The sequence below is a fragment of the Fukomys damarensis genome, unplaced genomic scaffold (genome assembly GCF_012274545.1).
Source record: "Fukomys damarensis isolate Sample0158 unplaced genomic scaffold, DMR_v1.0_HiC HiC_scaffold_25, whole genome shotgun sequence".
Classification (NCBI taxonomy): domain Eukaryota; kingdom Metazoa; phylum Chordata; class Mammalia; order Rodentia; family Bathyergidae; genus Fukomys; species Fukomys damarensis.
In genome coordinates this window covers 26,762,492-26,784,334 of record NW_022900937.1, presented here as the reverse complement: position 1 = coordinate 26,784,334, position 21,843 = coordinate 26,762,492, and the positions used below count along the sequence as shown (strand labels likewise).

General features: G+C 41.8%; 2 gene segments (V, D, J or C); both read left to right on the top strand.

Annotated features, from left to right (window-relative positions):
- Nucleotides 1-824: 824 nt before the first annotated feature.
- Nucleotides 825-5,539, top strand: LOC104860641. The segment is given in 5 exon segments: nt 825-974; nt 2,615-2,769; nt 3,862-3,908; nt 3,988-4,298; nt 5,483-5,539. Coding segments are annotated over 5 exon segments (720 nt in total).
- Nucleotides 5,540-17,011: 11,472 nt separating this feature from the next.
- LOC104860627 lies at nt 17,012-18,734 on the top strand. The segment is given in 2 exon segments: nt 17,012-17,093; nt 17,180-18,734. Coding segments are annotated over 2 exon segments (375 nt in total).
- Nucleotides 18,735-21,843: the final 3,109 nt, after the last annotated feature.

The window sequence follows — 21,843 nt, the reverse complement described above, 5'->3', positions numbered from 1 at the left end:
AGGTCTCCCTGTGTTCTACATCAAATTTACATTAAAAAGGAAAGTTTCTCAGTGCTCCTGAATTACTGTTGTCTAAAGGCAAGATATTGGCCAAATCACATTCTCCTGAAAGCAGCGTGATGATGTTTGTTAAAATTGTAAACCAATCACAATATGTAAAGAAATGGGATAGAAAATGAGAGAGACAGACACAGAGGAGATGCAGTGTCCCCTCTGGAGAAGGCGAGAAAGGAAACAGTTATGAGTGGTGTAAGTTTGGTGGAACCTTCTATGGTTCATGACTGCTTTTCTTTCTGTTCCCTTAATTCTAAAATAAATACAGTGGGGAGTCTAGAATTGATTTACAGTCAGAAATTATAATTATGACAGACAGACATGTACACACAGGAAAAGAGAAATGCAGGCAGGAAGCCTTTGCTCCTTGTTCTCTTCTCAGTGCCCCTAAACAGAACAGCTTTGCCTGCAGAGTGAATTTCTCCAGCTGCTCTCCTCTTCCTTCCTGAGCTTCCTGGTGTGGGCTCTTCCTTTCTCTCCCTGTGGTCTCAGCTCATCAGAGAGGCTTTCTTCACCTCTGAGTCAGTGAGAGAAGCCTCCATTATTCTCCAGCGTGACACCTTGTTCCCTCCTTTGGGAAACTTAGCAAGTAGCAAAAATTTCTCTCTACTCCTCACCAGTGTCAGAGTTGTGGAGGAAACCAGATTGTTCAACTTTTGATCTGCACTGAACCGACTTGTCATATAGTACTGTTCCCAAAGTCCTCTCAACAAACACACAAATAGATGGGTGGGAAACACCTCCAGCTGACTGTGTACATCCACACCACGATGTCATCGTCACATCTGCCCCTGTGTGCAGGAGGTGGGAGGAGAGCCTACCGTGGAAGCAGCGGCTCTCACCCAGAACCAGACTCCCACTCTGAAGCCTGGGACTTTGTGGCCTCAGATGCACAAGAGTTTGTGGCTGAGGCTGCATTGGTGCTGAAGTGGAGAAAGGCAGATTCTACCTTAGAGGGAGACACTCAGACACCTGTTCAGGAATCCCATTTCCCAGTGAAGGTCTTTTTTTTTTTTTTTTTTTTTTTTTTTTTATCAATCTCCCCTGAAAGATGTGGGTCAGGTCCCTGTAAGCTCTGGGCATCTCCCTCGTGTGTCTTGGGCAGAGCTGTAAGAACCACACAGTCTACAATAGGAAGCCCCCCTATAGGAAGGCTGTGCCTTCTCCACAAGGTGCACTAGTTGGCCCATTGACTGTCACCATGGCAATACGTTGGGTCCCTAAATTTATAATATAATTGCTTCACTGAGTATTGCTTTTAAATCTACAAGTTGACAGTGGCTATGACTCAAGATCTCAGTTGAAATAATTTTATACCATTTTAGAAGGTATGGTAGTTTTTCTTAACCCAAAACAAAAGTTATTATTTGATCTTTCATGGCATGTAGAGGAGAACACACAAGATCATCAATCACATGAATCCTTGAGAAGCATGACACTTTCAGGAATGTATTATGTTGGAATAATTGGCTTTTTGTTGCCATTGATTTATGTTTCTCTTTTTTGCAAGAGACTTTTGCATTCACGCTAGTTCCCTTTTGTATCTCTTTTACTTTTGCAATGAATGCAAAATTCACTAAACATAAAATTGGCAATTGTAAAATGTAATTAGGTCATATTCAGTACATTATCCACCACTTCCATCGAGTTCCAAAGTACTTTTTTCCTCATAAAGAAATACTGAGCACAGTGACCACTAACTCCCCATTCCTTCCTTCCTACAACCCCTCACTAACTCTACACCTTGTGCTTTTTATTATTTATTTACTATTTATTGCATCTTTACAATCATAGCGACTGTATATAGACTGGGAATTTCATACACACACATTCTGCACCTTGATCATTTTTACTCCATCTGTGCCACCTGCCTTCCTTTGGTCCTTTTATATTCCATCCAAACTACAAGCCATTGATTGGTGCCACCCAACTGAGGTGGGGTTTCCCATTTCAGTAAATTCCTAAGGCACACTCAGAACTGCGCTCATCCAGTTAGCGGCTTAATTCAGACCACATCTCCTTCATCCCAGTGCTACATTGCATAGACCCAGCCACCTCTGAAAATTCCCACCATTGAACACAGGAGGCTTTGGGGGGACACTGAGATACAAGCCATAAAAGTACTACATTGACAAAGAGTGAGAGTGGATATCCTTGTTTATTTCTCATTTTAGAGAGGAATCATTCAATTTTCCCCATTTAATATGAAGTCATGGTCTAAGGGACCCCTAACCCCAAGCTTTATCCAGAGACTCAATGTCCAGTCAGCTCAGCAGTGTCCCTGGATGCATTCAATCTTTTGGCCCAGATTGTAGCATTATGCTCTAAATTCACTTCTGATTTTGTGTCCATATTTTTTTTCAGAGTGGCGACACTTTCTCACTAAGGAGAACTTTCGTAGGTTGACACTGAAACTGGAATTCTGGAGATTTATTTCCGAACGCTCTCAGGGATGCCTGTCCCTGTCTGTCTCGGCATTGCTATGAACTCACCTGCTCTGTTGGTGTAGAATCTAAGGGATGAGAATCACAGCGCTACCTGTGAAACATGACCATTACAGCAGGGGGCGCTGTACATCAGCTTCAGGAAGGAGCCAGTGAGGCTTATTGGAAACGCCTATTTCATGGGGATAGGGTTGGAACAGGAGGTCAGTGATGACCCGGCTGCAGTGAGCCATGAGACTTCAAATGCTCTTCACGGCTTGGAGGAGTGGATGTGATAGAAACTGGGAACCAGAAAGAGATTCCGCAGTTAACATGGCGGCTCCCAGACACTGGGGAAAAAGTCTTACATGGAAGTCAGTGAGACAGCACCTTATAGTATTGGGCAGTCTCATCAAGATTGTACTGTAAATAATAGCATTTTTATTTTATGAGATAAAAAGGAGGTTTTTTCACAGGACTTCCAAATTATTGCTTTTGTTGGGTTCTACACAGAATTGTCAATCTATCAGTGCCACGTTTTCTAGCAATTCTGTGGGGATATTGTGATGCCATAGTTCAAGTAGGAAATGGAGATTTCATGTTTTATTGGAAGTCACACTTTCTGGCCCTCATTATATGGATATTCTGATACCGTAGGACAAAGAGCAAATATACAGTTCATATTTTATTGGATGTATACATATATACATATATTTACTATTAATTTCAACATCTTCTTACTAGACTTTATCATATAAATTGATGTGAGGGAACCAAATGAAACAACTTTGTCACTATGATTTGTTAAAATATATATTCATGCTACCGAAAAAGGACCTGCAGACCTGTGTAACACATCCTAAGAAGACAGAAAATGAAGCCCACTTCTGGACATTGGCCCTGGGAACTAACCCAGAGGTCACCTGGTAGTGAGCGGGACCCAGTCCATGGTGCTCAGGATGGGGTCAGGTCACCTGGTCACACACAGAAGCCCGGTCAGTGGTCAACATTAGATCTGGAGAAGGAACTGTGTCCTGTTTCAGGTACCATGTGATGGAAGCAGCAGAGAAAACCTCAAGAGGTGGGCACGAGTGAGGACATCAGTGTTCGGTCACCGCCCGGTGTTAGACACGGGACACTGCAGCTGCCACTCACAGGTAGGACTCAGGCACAGACACTGCAGGACTCGGGCTGAGCCAACTGAGCAGGGTCTCCTAGGACCTCGGGATGTTCACCCTGATCTAGTCCAGTGGGAGAGGAGGAGCCCAAGGGTTATGCAAAACTCTGGAGGTCACTGAGTAGAAAGCTGAGGCTCCCCTGACTCAGGCAGCAAGGGACTCACCCCGTCGGTCTCCCAGAAGCCCTGAGTTCTAACCCCACTCAGCCTGGAGTGGACGTGCAGGCTCCTTTTCCTGCTGGTGGCTGCCCCAGGTAAGGAACCAGCACCCAGGGCTGCAGAGGAAAATGAGCCAGCTGCACTGTGCACAACACTCCTGTGTCCTCTCCACAGGTGTCCACTCACAAATCCAGCTGCTGCAGTCTGGCGCTGAGCTGAAGAGGCCTGGAGAGTCAGTGAAGGTGTCCTGCCAAGGCTCCGGCTACACCTTCACTGACTATGGTATAAACTGGGTGAAACAGGCGCCAGGGAAAGGCCTGCTATGGATGGGCTGGATCAACACCCAAACCGCAAAGCCCACATATGCTGAGGGCTTCACAGGACGATTCACCTTCTCCCTGGATGCCTCTGTCAGCACAGCATATCTGCAGATCAGCAGCCTGCAGGCTGAAGACACAGCCGTGTATTACTGTGCGAGACACAGTGTGAAAATCACATCCTGAGAGGGGCAGAAACCTCGGGGAATGAGCTTGGCCAGGCTGGGACAACCTGACTCTGGTTTTTCTTTAACTTGAGTTATGAATTCACAGGATGGATGTTTGGCAGGCTGACTTCTAGCTGTCTGTTGCTCCAGTTCATTTGAATCATCTACCTGAGTGTGCAGAGGAACCGAGGAGAGGTGATGTGATGTGGGAGGTGGGGCCCAGCTGGAGGAGGTGGCTCACTGGGACTTTGCCTCTAAGGTCTGTCTCCTGCTTCTTGTCTTCCCCTGTGCTCTGCTTCTCCTGCAAAGTTGGGAAACTCCTCCTCAGCCAGCTTCCTCCTTGATGTTTGTGCTTTGGATTCACCTGAGCATGGATTTAATCCTTTAAAAGCATGAGCCAAACTTCTCCTCTGTTTAGTTGTTCTTCTTTCAAAAGGTGATTTATGAAGAATAAGAGATACCCGTATGTGAGTGGCCATGAGTAGGATAAACAGTGTCCTGAGCAGGATGTCTCTGTACTTGTAAGAGTTCAGCATGAGCTGCACCTGGGGGTTCCAGGGGAGGCTTAGTGCAGCCTCACTGGTCTCTGAGATTGTCACATGTGGCCTCTGGATAGTATATGAACTGGGTTTGCCTGGCTCTCGGAAAGGCCTGGAGTGAGTTGGTCTGGTTACAAAGAGAAACAAGCATAATAGGTACATGACAGAATACGCCACCTCTGTGCTGGAAGACTGACAATTTCCAGTGGCGACTCCAAAAGCATTGCCTGTCTGCAGGTACACAGTCTAAGATCCAAAGACCTTGTATTAGTGTGTGAGAGAGAGGCACAGTGAGGGGACACTGGTGTAAACCCTCACCCAACACTCCTGCAAGAGAACTCTTGCCCACAAGGGGGTGCACAGGATACACTGAGCTGAGGGTCAGCCAAGAAATAGGTGCAAATGTAAGGGCCATTTAAGGCAGATTTCCTGTCAGTGTCCAAAGATTCCTCTCCATCTGACTTCTTCCCAGACCCACATCTTCATGTATCAGTGCTTCCTCAGTAGCACAAAGTGGGTCACTGAGGAGAAGCGGCTTGTATCTCATCTAGCACTGGCTCAGGAGCATTCGGAAGCACCAGGAAGTCAGGGCCTCCTCAAAATCCAGAGTGTGGGTGTGTGACCGTGCTCAGCAGCGTGAATGCAGGGGAGCCACAGGGCTGAACAGTGAGGATGGGGGCGCGGCACAGTGCTCTGCGGTTAGACTCTGGGAACATCAGAGGGAAAACAGGAAAGGGCTCTCAGAGGACAGAGCTGGAACAACTGGAGCAGTGAAATGAATGAATGGTGTTGGATCCCATGCTCAAGTAAGAAGTAAATAGACATGAATGCATGGAAACATAAATAACATTTGGATAAATAGAAAAATGACGGTGTGTGTGAGTCAGGACCCTCGAGGCAAGCAGCAATTATGTTTACCTGTGCGTCTATATAACTCTCTACTTGTCTTTTCATCCGTCCAACCGTCCATCCATGAATTTAATATTTATTTTTATAAATAACATTTTAACTCATGAATAAAATGAGGTAAACTGTACAGATCGGGGGTTCTCTGCAATAGAGTTCACACATAGAGATTCCTATTATGTTTTGCAGATATTTAAATGGGAGGAACTTGATGCCTCCAAGTGCAGGGAAATGGTAGGGACACGCAATCCTAATTACCCAATTTGATCCATGTACACTGTATGAATGTAATGAAATATCACAATAAACTCTCTTATATTTAGAACTCACTAAGGCTAATAAAATAAATTATTTAGTGTTTCTATTGCAATTCGTAGTTTTTGACCTTATGAATAGAAGGCAGATAGTGGAGTCCACACTGTTGGGCTCTCTCAGTGAGGAGGGATGGACCTGGTCTCTGACCTTCACCACCACTTATGCCTAAGACCTCAGACAGATCCAGAGCTCAGGATAGAAGCTGTAAGGTGGATGTTCCAAGGATTAATTTCTAAGACAGTGACAATCCCTCCTTCCATAGCAAGGATTTCTCTTGGCGCTAACCATTGAGTATGCAGGTTGCTTACCTGGAATCATGAAGGTTCTTTACTGAAGTGCTCATTCATGTCTCATAACATCTTATTTAATTCATCGGCCTTTTATCTGTGGCTTCTTTCAGCTCACTTATAATTTTATCAATTAAGTCCTATACCTGCTTAATTACATCATCTTAGAGCTCCCTGACTATCTCATTGATCTGGATCTTTTGTTGTTGCTGCTGTCTCTTCAGTGAATTGATTTTTTAAATCCTCCTTATTAGTACCAACTGGATAAGCAGTTAGGTGGTTTCGGATTTTTTGGGTAATTTTATTGTCTTGTTTTCTCATGTTTCTGTGTATGTGTGTATGTTTGCAAGTCTGCTCAGGGTGAAGTGTCAAGGGCAGTGGAAAGACTAAGCTGCTTAAATGGAAAGTTATCAAGCTAGTGTATGTGTTCTAGTGATGTGATATCAGATTTGGTTTTAGTTTGGTATTTATACACCTCTTCAATCTACTCAGCTTATTAGAATCAGACAGCATCTCAGAGAGAAATCCTACTGGTTATATGCAACATCAATGTAGCTAACCACGTGTCAGTACTGTACATTGAAACTTCTTTTAGTAAGCCCACCTTTTTTTTTTGTTGACCTATAAAGGCTGTCCAGTATAGGAAATGGGAAAGGGGATACCAGAGACCCCTGCAGTGGGTCCTGGTCTCCTATGAGATACTACAACACAAAGCTGAATAAAAGTAAAAGAAAAGAAACAAGACTTAGAACTGGGTTTTGGTGCTGCTTAGGGCAGCAAAGACAAGGAGCAGCAAGGATACCCAGTATTTTTTTTTTTTTTAATACAAGTTGGGAAGGTAGGAAAGGTATGTTTTGAAGACATCAGGTGGCACAATGTGAACGATCTGGAAAGATCTGGCTGGAGGTATCTGGGGATAACAGGTATGCATGAGGGATATTTGATATGCAGGCAGGGATAACTACTATGTAAACAGGGATGTAGAGGGAGAACTCACTGCTTGTCTTCCACACAATGTGAACGATCTGGAAAGATCTGGCTGGAGGTATCTGGGGATAACAGGTATGCATGAGGGATATTTGATATGCAGGCAGGGATAACTACTATGTAAACAGGGATGTAGAGGGAGAACTCACTGCTTGTCTTCCTTGGAGAGATTAAAGGGTGCTGAGACTGGGTTGCAATTAACCAGTGTCTGTTAATACTGGGAAGATACGTCTGCTACAATACAGTAAGTCCCCAACTTATGTACTTTTGAGTTGTGAACATTCACAGATACGTATGGGCCTCATGTTATAAACATTTGTAGATGCAAACAAATCACAGAAGTCAGGTGTCTGTTGGACATTGTCAGAGTTGTGTTGGTGTGTGCTTACTGTACAGTGCAACAGTATATAGTACTACAATGCTCTATAGAGGCCAATATATCTGGAAGCAAGAGGAAAAACTATGGTGATGTGTAGGGGACTCTTGTGAAGTACAAAATAATAGCCATGAAAACAAAAGTGAAAATAATTGATAGATTGGGTTAGGCCAAATGATGGTAGCTTTCACTCATGCTTTAACATGATTGTTTAAATGTTGATAGAACTCTAAAGAACAAGGACAATATATCACAGAACACGGGAAGTCTGCTGTTCCACTTCGTTGGACTTATGAAGAAATCCAACTTACATTGTCTCCTGGGATGGAACTCATTCACAAGTTGGATCTCAGTACAATATACACTGGTCGAGATGTGATTGGTGGGAGAAGGAAAAGAATAGGAAAAAAGAAAGTGTAGATCAGAAACAAGAGGAGGAGAAAACGAATAAGAAATGAAAGTGAATTTGAAATGTGTTGGTATAATTTCTATAATTTAAATGATGGTCCGGTCAAGAGGAATTTTGAAAGAATGTTTGTGGAAGTGGGAGAAGTGAAACAGAATGGGACTTGTAGTTGAAGATTGAGGAAAAGATGAAAAGGTCAGGAGTGTGATGCTGCTGAGAGTTCACTTGTGCTGGAATGTTCTCTACACAATTTTGATGGTGGTTTCTTTGACTTATTAACAAAACATACTCCTTAGATTAAAGGCGTTATTGATTCTTGTCTTGCTACTTTATTGTCACTGAGACATAACACCTGACACCCGCAACTTCTGACTGGAAGGCTCCCTGATGCAACAACTCCTCCATTCTGCATGGACACAAAGCCAGCACCACAGGCATGGTGTCAAGTTCTCCCACCCACTGGAGCAGTGGCTGAGTTTTTTGCATCTTGTTGGTGATTGTATATTCTTCTAAGGTCTGAGTCACTGATCAGGGTGAACAGAATCCTGGAAAATGTATTTCCATTCTGAGTCTGTTGCCATTCGAAGGATCTGTTCTGAAAGCCAAATATTTTATCTTACATTTTTTGATACTACAAAGGGTGAAGACTTGCTGGTTCCTCACATTCCCTCAAAGTATTTATCCTACTGTCCTGTTGTAAAAGACTTGGTTTCATTTTAATACTAATATTTTCAATAAACAAGCCCTCCTCTGCCACATTATTCACACATAAAATTTTGGAGTTTTCTTTCAGGGCAAACTCACAAGACTTTAAATCACTTACATGTGTCTTTTGCTCATTATTCTCAATGCAAAACAGGACAAATGCCCCCAAGGGTACCCAGTTCACAAGGAGAGTTTTGGGCTGGCTTGCAATTTCCTCTGCATCCATGAGACAAAACACCTGACACCAACAACTTTTAAAAAGGAAATTTTTCTTTGCACTCATAGTTTTTAAGTTTTACAGGTCCTTGTAATATGCTAACCTCTTTCCTAAGTGGCTTTTATCCCTGAACTGCATCAGCAGAGGAACCACAAACTCTCAGTAAATAAATTCCCTCCAGCTCTTGTTCCCCCATCTCAATCAACAAGCTGAGACCTGAGCTGCAACCTCCACTGTAGAACTGAAGAGTTGGATGACTGTACCATGGACATTCAAAAGTGCCTGCTGGAGAATTTTTCAGTCCATTTGCAGGAAGTCAGGGGAAGGAAGAAGCAGGTACAACTGTCACCTGTACAGACTCCACAGGGACCTGTGGGGGTGAACAAGAGTCTACCCCTGAACAGGGAACAGGGATTTAACCACCTGCTCTCACAGTAATGGGCAAATGTCTGCTTGAGCACAGCACAAACTCCAGTCTGCCTGGCTCCCAGGACTGTGAGGAGGCTCTTTCAGTCTTATTTTTAATGTATATTCAGGTGATCTCACTGCAGGACACAGCATGCAGCTTTTGTCTTAGGAACCTGGTTAAGAATCCCATTTTCCCTTCATTTATATGTACTTTTAGCTGGAATAAGGCAGAGACATGTCAGCATCCCCTCTGTCATTCTGATACATCCACTGCTGTCCCATCTCCGAATGTCTGTGTTTAGTTACTTTCTCTTAATGCTGTGACAAAATACCAAGCACCCAAAATTAAAGGGGAAAAGGTTTAGTTGGCTTACAGTTAGTTAGAGGCTTCAGTTGATAGTTTGGCTAGCTCAAAGGCAGAGTAAGCACACAGCAGAGGGGTAACAATAATACAAGTTAGAGGGTAGTAAAAGCAACAAGGGATGACCGTAGCACTTTGTAAACCCTTATATTTTATCCAGACTACTTAAGCAGGTAGCAGTCACAACCTTAATCCTAGTGCCCTTGATCTTGGCGATGCACCAAGAATCAATCCCAACATTACCGAGCCACCTCTGAAAATTCAGCCACCTCTGAAAATTCCCAACCTATGTCCGCATGAGGTTTTCAGGATGCATCTAGATACAAACCGTGATCATTACATTTCATGATTTTCCTTCATGGAGAACCCTCAGGGGCCTTGACAGACAAAGGCATCATAATGAAGTCCAGCTCCTCATATAAGAAGGGTGCCCCATATGTAAATTCATCTTCCAGTTCTATATTCAAATTCCCCTGTTGGGTTATAGGACCATACTGCTCTCTCCTCAGGCAGGATCGGGGTCTTTGAGGAAAACAGGGCTAGTCTAAACATGAGGCCATTGGGTCTTCTACTGTACATAATGACAGCTCTCCAGTGTGTGTATCCTCCATGTCAGATAGGGATTCATGAGGAGTTTGTGACTGTAGATGACTGAGATTGCTGGATTCTTTTTCCCATTAAGTTTATTGGTGTATTTTAGGTTTAAAGTACAGTTGCATATCATTGGGATCTTGTACCTTTCATGACTTATCTTGGTTCTTATTTTTCCCCATTCCCCTGCCCTCTCTTCACCCTCCACCCTTCCCTATTTATAAAGATTTTGTTTACATTTTTTCTTTTTCTCATATTTTTTTTCTTTTCCCTTCTTACCTTTCCCCTGGGCCTCCCAATTCCCCTACTCTTTCAGACCTTTTCTTCCTATTATATAATATCAATTATACATTTTGATCCTTATTTACACTTTTAGTTTTTCATGCCAGAGAAACTATTCAGTATTTTTACATGTGTGTCTTATTAATATCACTTAAGATTATGTCCACAATGTGCATCAACTTAGTTATGTCTCCAGTTTCTCATTCTTTATGGCTGAGTAATACTCCATTTTAGTTTTTTAAAAAACCACATCTTCTTTATCCAGTCTCCAGTTGATGGGCAATTGGGCTGTTTCCAAGTTTCAGCTATTACAAACTGTGCTGCTAATAAACATGGATGAGCATATATCACTGTGGTATGATCCTTTTAATTATTTTGGCAAGCTACCCAGCCCAGGAATAACTGGGTCAAATGGGACTTCTAATCCTAGTTGTTTGAGGTATCTCCATAATGATTTCCACAATGGTTTCACCAGTCTGCACTCCCACCACCAATGAAGAAGGGTTCCTTTCTTCCCACAACCCCGCCAGCATTTGTTATTGGCTGATTTCTTGATAGCAGCCATTCTTTCTGGGGTGAGGTGGAATCTCAGTGTTGTTTTCATCTGCATCTTTTGAATGATGAGTGATGTTGAACATCTTTTCATATGCTTATTTGCTTCTTTTACCTCTTTGAGAAATATCTGTTCATTTCAGATTTACATTTTTTAATTAGGTCTTTATATTTTGGGGGGGTCTGATTTTAGAGAGGCTTTTTTTGCACTCTAGTTATTAGGTCTTTGTCTGAGGAACAGCTAGTAAAATTTTTTCCCACATTGTAGCTTGTCTCTTAACTATTGGTGATTTCTCTTGCAGTGCAGAAACTTTTTAAAAAGATGAGATCACAGTTGTTGATTCTTTGTTCTAGTTCCCGTGCTCCTGGGGATTTGTTCATAAAGTCTTTTCCTATGCCAATATCTTCAAGAGCACCATTTATTTATCTGCAGGTGTCCTGTCCCAAGTACAACTGCAGGAGTCAGGTCCTGGCCTGGTAAAGCATTCACAGACCCTGTCCATCACTTCTAAATTGTCTGGTTACTCTAGGTCAAATCAGTGATTCTTTCTGCAAAGGGGTTGCAGTAGATCGGGTGCATAATGTATGATGGTGACCTTATTACAACCCATCCATCAAGAGCAAGGTCACCCTCTCCAGAGACACATCCAAGACACATCTGTAGCTGAACACTGTGACTACGGAGGACACGGCCATGTGTTACTATGTAAGACACAGAGAAGGGACCTCACCGTCCGCTGAGGAAAATCAGGTTGCACTGAGTCCCAGCAGGGGGCGCTGGACACCCACCAAGCCGTTGGAGTCCAACACAGCAGTAGGCTCAGAGAAAGTTAGGGTGTTGTTTCCACTCAGGTCTTTTCATCACTTTTAAAGAAAATTTAAAATAAGAATATTAAAGGAAATAAGGGAAAAGAAAAAATAGGAGAAAAGGAAAAAATGAAAACGAAGTCTTTGTAAATAGGGCAGGGAGGAAGGGATGAAGGGAGGGCAGGGGTGTGAGGGAAAAAATGAGAACCAAAACTTCTCATGTAAAAGATCCCAATGATGAATGTAATTGTACTGTATACTTTAAAAGTACCAATAAACTCAATAAAAAAGAAAAAAAATTAAAGTATTATTAATGTGGGGATTTGGGAGGCCTTAAAAATGTATTCGTGCATGTTGACTGTTCATGAAGCTTACATTCATCTTAGGGAGGTATGGTTCATGTACATAACACAGGTTGATTCTTCTTTACTCCCCTTCCTTCCCTACCCAGTTCCCTCCCTCCATCTCTAAGCCCCTTGTCCCCATTTCATTATTGTTGTTGTTGTTGTTATTATTATTAATTTCATACTTACATGCATAATGCTTACATTCATTGTTGGTGTTTATGAAACTTCTTAAATCTTTTAGTTCCTCCACCCCTTCACTCTTCCGTTGCCCTCAGTCCCTGAACCTCTTCCCAAATGCCAAAGATCTCTCGTCCTGTTTCCTTTTATAAATCCCTAATTTTGCTCTTTATTTGTACTTTGTTTTTCTCAAGTGAGAGATAGCATACGGTACTTAAGCTTGAGTTTGTGCTTTCTTTCACTTTACATTGTAATTTCCAGATGAATCCATTTTCTGGCAAATCTTGAATTTATCCTGTTTGCACCTGAGTTGTATTCAGTTGCGTATAGATACCAGATGTTCTTTATCTATTCATCTGTTGTTGGATGTAAAATCTGCTTCTAGAATTCAGTTATTATAAATTGTGCTGCTATCAACATTGGTAATTATGTGTTGCTCTACGATGATGTCTTTAGCTCTTGAGGAAAGATACTCAGAAGAGGAATAGATAAATTGAATGATATTTCTAATTTTGCTTCTTTGAGAAATATCCATATTGATTTCTATTCTGTGTATCAATTTACGTGTTCACTTTCAATACAGGGGGGCTCATTTTTTCAATAAATTATTAGTTATTATTATTTGATTTCTTTATGATTGCTATTGTTTTTGGTGAAAGATGAAATCTTAGCACTTTTTATTTGCATTTCTTTAATGGGCAGAGATGTTCAATGGTTTGTTCTTCCTCTGAGAAATGTCTATTCATTTCACTTACCCATTTTTTGCTTGGATCTTTTCTTCTGGGATAATTGATGTTTGATTTCTTATATCTTGAATATTAGTCCTTAAACTGAGGATTAGCTGGGAAATTATTTCCCTATTCTGTAGATTGTTTCTTCACTCTGATGATTATTTCCTTTGCTGGGAAGAAGCTTTTTAATTTTATATAATGACATTTGTTGATTTTTGCTGTTAGTTCTGTGCCATTGGGATTCTGTGCCGAAAGTCCTGACCTACATGAATGAGTACAATTGTTTTTTTCCCATTTTAATTTTCAGTAGGTTCATTGTTTCTGTTTTAATGGTCACATCCTTGATCCATTTTTCAGTGCAGTATATGGTGAGAGATGAAGGTCCAGCTTCAATCTTCAACATAGAGTTATTCGGTTCCCTTGCAGCATTTGTTAAATGGGCCATCTCTCCCCAATGTATATTTTTGGCCCCCTTTTCAAAGATCAAATAGCCAAATGTGTCTGGGGATGTTTCTGTTCTACTGATCTGAGTGTCTGTTTTTGTGTTGATACTGTACCACTTTTGTCACTGTTCCTTCGCAGTGTAACTTGAAGTCAGGTATTGTGTCACCACCTACTTTGTTCTTGTGGCTCAGGATTGCTTTTGCTATTCTGGATCTCTTTCAGTACCACCTAAATTTCAGAATTCATTTCTCCAATTTTGTGAGGAACACTGGTGATGTTTAATTTGGGATTGCATTGAATCTATGTATCAGTTTGGAGGGTATGGCCATTTTGACAATAAAAATATTCATTCTGTCTATTCCATATATACTATTTAATCTTCATTTTTAGTTCCCTATAATTATTCTTTTTATTGAGTCCCTATAATTATTCTTATAGAAGACTTTTATATTCTTTGAGGGAATAATCCCAAGTATTTACTTTTACTTGATGCCATTGTGAATGATTTTTTTCTAATTCTATTCTTATTATCTTCTTTATGGTATACCCCAATGCTTTTAATATTTAGTGTTGGTTTTCTATCCTTCTACATTGATAAATCATTTAGATGCTATTTATATAGACTTTGAACTTACCTTTTAAAACTGACCCTAGAGATAGGTAAAACTTTGGGGCTATTAGGATAATATGATGCCTTCCCTAAGACAGAAGATTGTGAAACTTGGAGGACAGGATGGAAAGCTTTCATTTCACTGTATGAGCCTCCTCATGTGGATTTTGATTGTCCTCTAGCTCCTACATCGGTCAGATTTTCCTCCCATAGCCTTTATACAATGTTCTCATGCCTATGTCCTTAGCAGGCTGTTCCTTTGAGCACAGGAAACTGTGGGAAGGCTCCAGTCCACCCTCCCATGCATGTGGCACAGGGTCATTCATTGACATACATACTAGTTTGGACGATCCTCTGGCCCACCCCTCCTCACCACGTGAAGGTGCAGTGTAATGTGAGGACAAGGGACTCAAAATGAAGACACTGTCTGTCCTTCAGTACTCAGTTGTTTTGCAGAAATTACAAAATGAATTTTAGATACACTACATGGCTGGGCCAGCTCCTGAGCAGGTGTACAATGGGGATGGGCAGGTCACCCTCCAATTCCAGCCACCAGCTGTGCTTTGGTCTTATGAAAGTGATGGTGGGAAGGGCTCAAGTACCTCCCTAGTCCCTATAGTTATCCCCTGGTAGGTAGCTGTCCTCCAAAGAAAACAAAAACACAGGATTATTCCCTCCTAAATCATCTGGACTCTTGAGAGGTCACTGTCTAGCCTTGCAAGACCCATCTCAGGAAAGCCCTCTCTGTTCTGTTCTCCCTGCAGAGTAGTAGTCAGTAAGTCCTCAGCTCCAGTACATTTTCAGAAGCTCAGGGTAGTCCAAAGGAGACTCTGAACCTGGCTCAGATCTTTCCTATGTTCTGTCCTCTATTCTTGGGACACTGTAGGAGTCACCCTGTGATCCAGATGTGAATGGGTGTACAGAGACCAGCAGGGGGCTCAATAGCCATTCTGCACAGCTCTAGCCCAATAGCAGGTGGTTTCCTGGAGCAGAATCCTCCTGGGCCTGAGTCTTCCCCTTTCAAAAACTGTGAAGTAACATTGGAAGTTTATAAAGGGTGCACATGTTTGAGAAATGTCCTGTTTGATTGGGGGAGTTTACCTAATTAAAAATTCAAGGAGAGCCACTTACAGGGGTTTTAAGCACATCAAATATATCAACATTAAGATGGTGGAACACAGAAAGGAGTTTTCTTAACTCAAATGATGCAGCATGTTGGGCAACACATTTGTCTCAGTGAATCGATATAGTGTTTCCATCAGGTGTTGGTGTTGGCAGAGCTGCTGAGTGGGTGGCACAGAGGCTTAGGGTGAGAGAGAGCGGAACATGAGTGATCCGTGTGGATGAGCTCAATGCATAATGTTAAAGAGCAATGAACATATGTCACTGTGTCGCTGTGGCTGAGTAGAGAATGAAGTAGATTACTTGACTTCAGTGGCTGAGAGGACACAGCGGCACTGCTGCTTCAACGTAAGAGAGCTTGAGGCAAATAGCAGTGAGCTCAGACCTCTGTAGTTATGTATTTGTACCTCAAGGACATGAGAACAAATATGTAGAAGAAAAGCATTTGCACAATGTTGGCCAAAGGAGAGGGCTAGAGTGGGATCTTTTGTTACATGACACATGTTGATCCAGTTTAAGCAATCTTATCAGGTTAGAGGGGGCACAATTGTCAAAGCAAACATCTTTGGGAACAAACTACTTTTAATTCTGCTGACTGTTATCCTGAAGATTATGCTCTAAACTCTACCAATGCGCCCCTGGAATCCTGAACGTTTGTCTAGGAAGTCCCTTACTTTTTCCAATTCACTTCAAAAACACCTTTGGCCAGAATCTCCCAATATTCGTAAAATGAATTTCTGTAAAACCTATAATATTATGTTCTGTGAACTTGAGAATGAGACCCAAACATAATTAAAACAAAATCTTGGGCTGGGGATTTAGCTCAGTGGTGCCACCACCTGCCTCACAAGTGCAAGGTCTGGAGTTCCATCTCCCAGTACCACAAAAACAAAAACAAAACATAATCTTAGATTATGGTAATTGAGTCATCAAACTTGCCATTCTAGGCCTATCGTGCATGTGAACAGATCTAGAGCAGTGGACCGCACATCAAAGGGTTGGTCTGAGGATCAGTGGTCTTCCTGTGTAACAGCTGGGACCTCAGTAACACAAACGGGCACTGGGGGAACCACCCCAGGAGGCCAAGTTAACATCAGAGATGTCTATTGGTCTTTCTAGGTACTTGTGTGGTACTGTCTGTCCCTTTCTTAGAGTCATCAGTGGGCTTTGCTGGTACTAGGTAAAAGCAGCTCAGCATCACAGGCAGTGATGGCTCAGAAGAGTTGCAGGAGTCTGGGTGACACTAAAGCTTGGATTTGCTCTGCAGAACTTGTTCTGTGCTGTCTTGATTCTCACTGGGATGAATTCTGTCTACACATGGTCCAGGAAGGTGGCAGGGTATGTATACATTTCCTCAGGTAGGATTAGGGCATGGACTCCAGCACTCCACTTCTCTATGACCCATATGTTATCTTCTTCCTCTTTATTAGTCCGGATTAGGTCTTGAGCTAAGAACATCCCAGCCTCATGAATATGCAAACAACCTGAATCTGCTCTGGTAAATACAGATATGTCTGTGCCAGGGCATCACACAACCACCAACCTACTCTGTAGAATCCCCCAGAGCACAGCTCTTCACCATGGACTGGACATGGGGAATCCTCTTCTTGGTTGCAGCTGTGAATGGTAAGTGGATCCCCAGTCTCAGGGCTGAGGAGCAGACCAGAATCAGTCAGGGGATGCTACCTCCAACTCCTGTCTTCTCTCCACAGGTGTCCATGCCCAGCTGCAGTTGGTGCAGTCTGGGGCAGAGGTGAGGAAACCTGGAACCTCAGTGAAGGTCTCCTGCAAGGCTTCAGGCTACAGTTTCACTAGTTACTGGATGGAATGGGTGCGACAGAGCCCTTCACGGGAACTCGAGTGGATTGGAGAGATCGACCCTAGTGATGGTGAAACTAATTATGCTCAGAAGTTCCAGGGAAAGGTCACCCTCACTGCAGACACCTCCTCCAGCACAGCCTACATGGAGCTGAGCAGTCTGAAGTCTGAGGACACAGCCGTGTATTACTGTGCGAGGCACAGTGTGGTGACCACATCCTGAGTCTGTCAGAAACCCTGAGGGAGGAGCAGCTGCAGTGCCGGTGAAATGACTAAGATGATGAGACTGAGGAGTTACTTAGAAAACTGATGTATTAATTGAGGATAGGAACCATAGAAATAAATATGCACCCTAATTGTGTGGGATAGTTTTGTGGGTGTCCACAACAGTCAACCTTGGTGCAAAATACAGGGAGTAAAAAAAAAAAATCTCCCTCCTAATAAGGACACAAACTACTCCAAGAAGGTATTTGTGATGAGACATGTTTCAAAACAATTGGAGAAAGATCCAGGAGCCAAGTTTTTCCAGGAGCAAAGTTTTTCAATCATATGACAACATTCTGTATATTTTCTAAAACATGGCCAAAATGTTTCTGCCATTTCTATTTAGCAAAATTTACTTATACGGCGGGTTTATGCTCACAGTAAAATCATTTAGAAAGACCAAGATTTTCCATGAATCTCTGCCCCACCAAGTTGTGCACAGCCTGCCCCTCTACTACCGCCCCGTCCTGCAGTCCTTCTGTGTTCCAGCTATTGGAGCCACAGTGAGACACCATCCACTCCCACAGCCGGGTTCTTACGTGGGTTGACTCCTGGTGCTGTGCATTCTATGGGTTTGGATAAATGTTTAGTTATATGACTCCACCATGCTTTTCATGGGTGTTCAAATTATTTGGTGATTACCAGGAGCAGGCCTGTCTCACCCTGGGGTTGTAGGGGTCCATTCAGACAGGCACAGGGTGGAGGATCTGACAAAGCACCTGTGAGGAGTCCAGTTGGCCATGCTGGCTGTTGAGCTCTTCCTTGACAAGTCCTGTGGGTTGTCTACTTCACAAGTGGCTAATGATGATGGTTCAAAATGTCTTCATCCTTCCAAGCCTTCTCCTGATGGCCCAATGGTACCTACAAGCAATCTTCACCCACTTGGGAGAGCTGAAAGTGTGAAGCTGATAGAAGCATCCTCATGGGGTATAAGAGGATACCATGTTCAGATCAGCTGTGTGACCACCTCAGATTCTTTTGCTCCAGCGTTATCTTCATCTCCGTAAGAAATACCCAAAGAGCCTTCACAGTGAAAGAACCATTTCCTACTCCCATTCTCAGGGAATAAGTTTCTCACTGCAGACAAATCTCAGGATTTTATTTGTTCATTGTTTGCTTTTTGGCATTTGTATCACATGGTTGTATAATTACACATTTTCCTACAAGCCATATTGAAAATTTCATGGAGCCCTAAATAAATTTTGAAAGTTTTAGCGATTTTCTTTTGCTTCAGTCTTAAATGTTCTTGGGTATTTTCTCTACAGGTCCTTTAACAATTATGCAGTCGTCAGGTTTATTTTCTGATTCTACAGCTTGTCTTTTCATTTCCTTACCTGAGTTGACCAGAAAAAAATTCAAATTTTTAGTGCTGCAATATTCATCATGTTTATTTCTCAGATGTCAAGTGGTATGGAATTGTGATTTTCAATCATATTGCCATGACCACTGGTGGAAACCTTCTCATGTACCCATGAGTCACTTGTGTGTCTCTATTGAGAAATGCAGTTCAGGTCTTTTGCAGTTTAAATAGAATCATCCCTTCATCTATTGTATCCAAAATGGGAGGTTTTCTTTGCATTTTAGATGTTTAATTTCATCTGGTATCACTTACAAATATTTCCCCCTTTCAATAGTAGGCTTGCCATTTGTACATTTTTTTGATAAAAATTACTTAATTTGATGTTGTCTGACTTCTCAACTTCTGCTTTTGTTGCCTAGAGTTTTGGAAACAAATTCAAAATTCATTGGCCAGATCAATTTCAAGACCAGTTTTCCTGTTTACCTTTAGAAATTTTATGATTTGTGTGTTACATTTTGCTTCAATTAAAAAAGCATTTGTAGTGTGACATGTGGGTGCACTTTTATATTTGTGCATGTAGTATGCAGTTTTATGAAAAATGTTTATTAAAGAGACTTTCCTTTCCCCATTGTGTACTCTTAATTCTGTATTAAAGTTTGTTTTTCATATGTTTCTGGAATTTATTCTGTTCTATGCCATTGATGATTATGTCTATTTTAGCGCCTATTAGTTTTTTATGTTATTTATTTATTTGTTTGTTTATTTGTTTGCTTATTTATTTTGGTACCGGGGATTGAACCTATTAGTTTTTTATATGTGGGAACATAAGCCATGAAAGTGATTTCCTGACCTTCAACCTCTGACACATCCCCAGGGAGGCTCATCCTTAAGGGTGCTTCAATCCTGGTTGAAGTGAAGCCTTTTACTCTGAATAATTGGACACCATTGTATATGTTAATCTTGGTGTTCACACATCATAGGAGCTACTTAGTTCTCTACCCTAAGATGTTGGCCAATGCCTTGGACAGTTTGGGCTGATTCCACTGTGGCGAGGCTTCTCCTGGCATCCAGTTGTTTAAGACTCTGAATGCTGTTACACATCTTAAAATTTCGGCAGTTTAGTTTAGTTATTAAAAGAATGCCTGTCACTTCTTTCATCTTCCTGCTCCTCTTCTGCACCAGACAGAGGCTGGTAACTCTCTCAGGGAAGTGGGGCTGCACCCACACCAGCCCCAGGCCTGTGCATCCTGAGCTCACCTCCTGTGCACCTGCTGGAGCAGAGAGGATGGAGAATAAGCCCAGCACTCACTATGACAGCTGCTGCTGCTCACTGTGCATGTGGAGATGGCCAAGGGCCATGAGACTCCACCCTGAGATGGACACAGACATGGGCACATGAGAGAGGGCACAGTCACGATGGGCCTGGAGCCCCCACAGCCCCACAGCAACACCCACTGAGCCCCTGCCTTTTGGCTCATCAGCAACACAGGAGCGATGACCCTAACCGATGGTTAGTATTCATTCAGACTGCTCTACTGCCGATTGTATCCACCAAAGGGAACACGCAATGAACCAACAAAACAATAAGAATGAAGTAAATTAACAAACCTATCACAATGTTATACTCCAAAAACTGAAAATAAATAATAGCAATAGTTAAGGAACAGATCAACAAAAAATACACATATTCAGAAAAATCATTCCATCTTTGAAAATTATAGGAGTTTTTCATAATAATGAATCTTCAATGAAAATAAATTAAAATCCTCAAGCAAAAGAAAGAGTTTGGCTAAAACACAAATGAAGATAACAAAATACAACTATCACTGTTCTAAAAGAACCTTTTAATTCAATATCACAAATATTTTAAAGGTTAATAATAGAATCAGATTTCTTGCATGGTTAAATTAAAGTCAGATGGAAAGGCTTAGATATTGGCAGATAAAATGGGCATTTGTATATAAGACATCACAATATACATAGATATCTATCTATATATATAGATAGATATCTATATCTATATATCTATATATATATATATGGTGTGTGTGATGTTAAATAATTATGTCAGTGTCACATTAATACACTTAAAAACAATGGAGCTATGTGAGTCATTCCCTTACCTCCATCTGATTCTAAATGGTACCCATGCTTATTCCCGATTCCACTGTCCTAAGAGAGGTACAGCATAAAAAAACAAAACTCTAGGAGATTACCAATGCTTTGGCTACAGCACAGGCCTGTTGGATCTCCTAGCCCTACCTTCTGGTCACCTTTACCCTTCCTCCACCTCATCACAAGTCCAAAAGTATGCATTACGTGTCATAAATGTAAGTGAGATCACAGTGAATTCTGAGACAAGCACACACGTTGAGAGCCCATAGGATGACTCAGCACCCTGTCAATCATTCCTCTCAATCACACCTGGAGATTCAGTGGAAGGCACCACTGGCCTTTAAATCCTGAATTTCTGATTTACCTGCCCTTTTCATTGTTGTTGCTGTTGATAATTTTCTCTGTGTGGACCTGTGCGCAGTGCTTTTCTGTCACCCAGGACCTCTATCTGTCAGTCCCTTATCCTATGGTGGCACAGACTTGGCCTGAGCACAACTTCCCTTGCTTGTTACTACTGGGTATACACATGGCAGTTCTTTCATAGTCCTCACAAGATCCTGGACTACTCGTCACTACATCGCGCTGTGACAAAATCGTTAAGAAAAAATAACAACTACAACCATGTATTTCTATCACAATTGGTCCCGGGCTTGCTGTTCAGCAAAAAACACTGAAGAATTAAGTTGTAAACCAAAGTCGGATGTTAAGAAAGACCTATTGGAAATAACTTCTTGGTGTTCCTGAGGGATCCTAATTGAATTGCCATGTGGCCCCCTCAATTTAGAATTATAGTAGACAGGGCATAAGAATTGCCTAATTGTCAATAAATAAATAAATAAATAAATAAATAAATAAATAAATAAATAATAAAATTTTTTT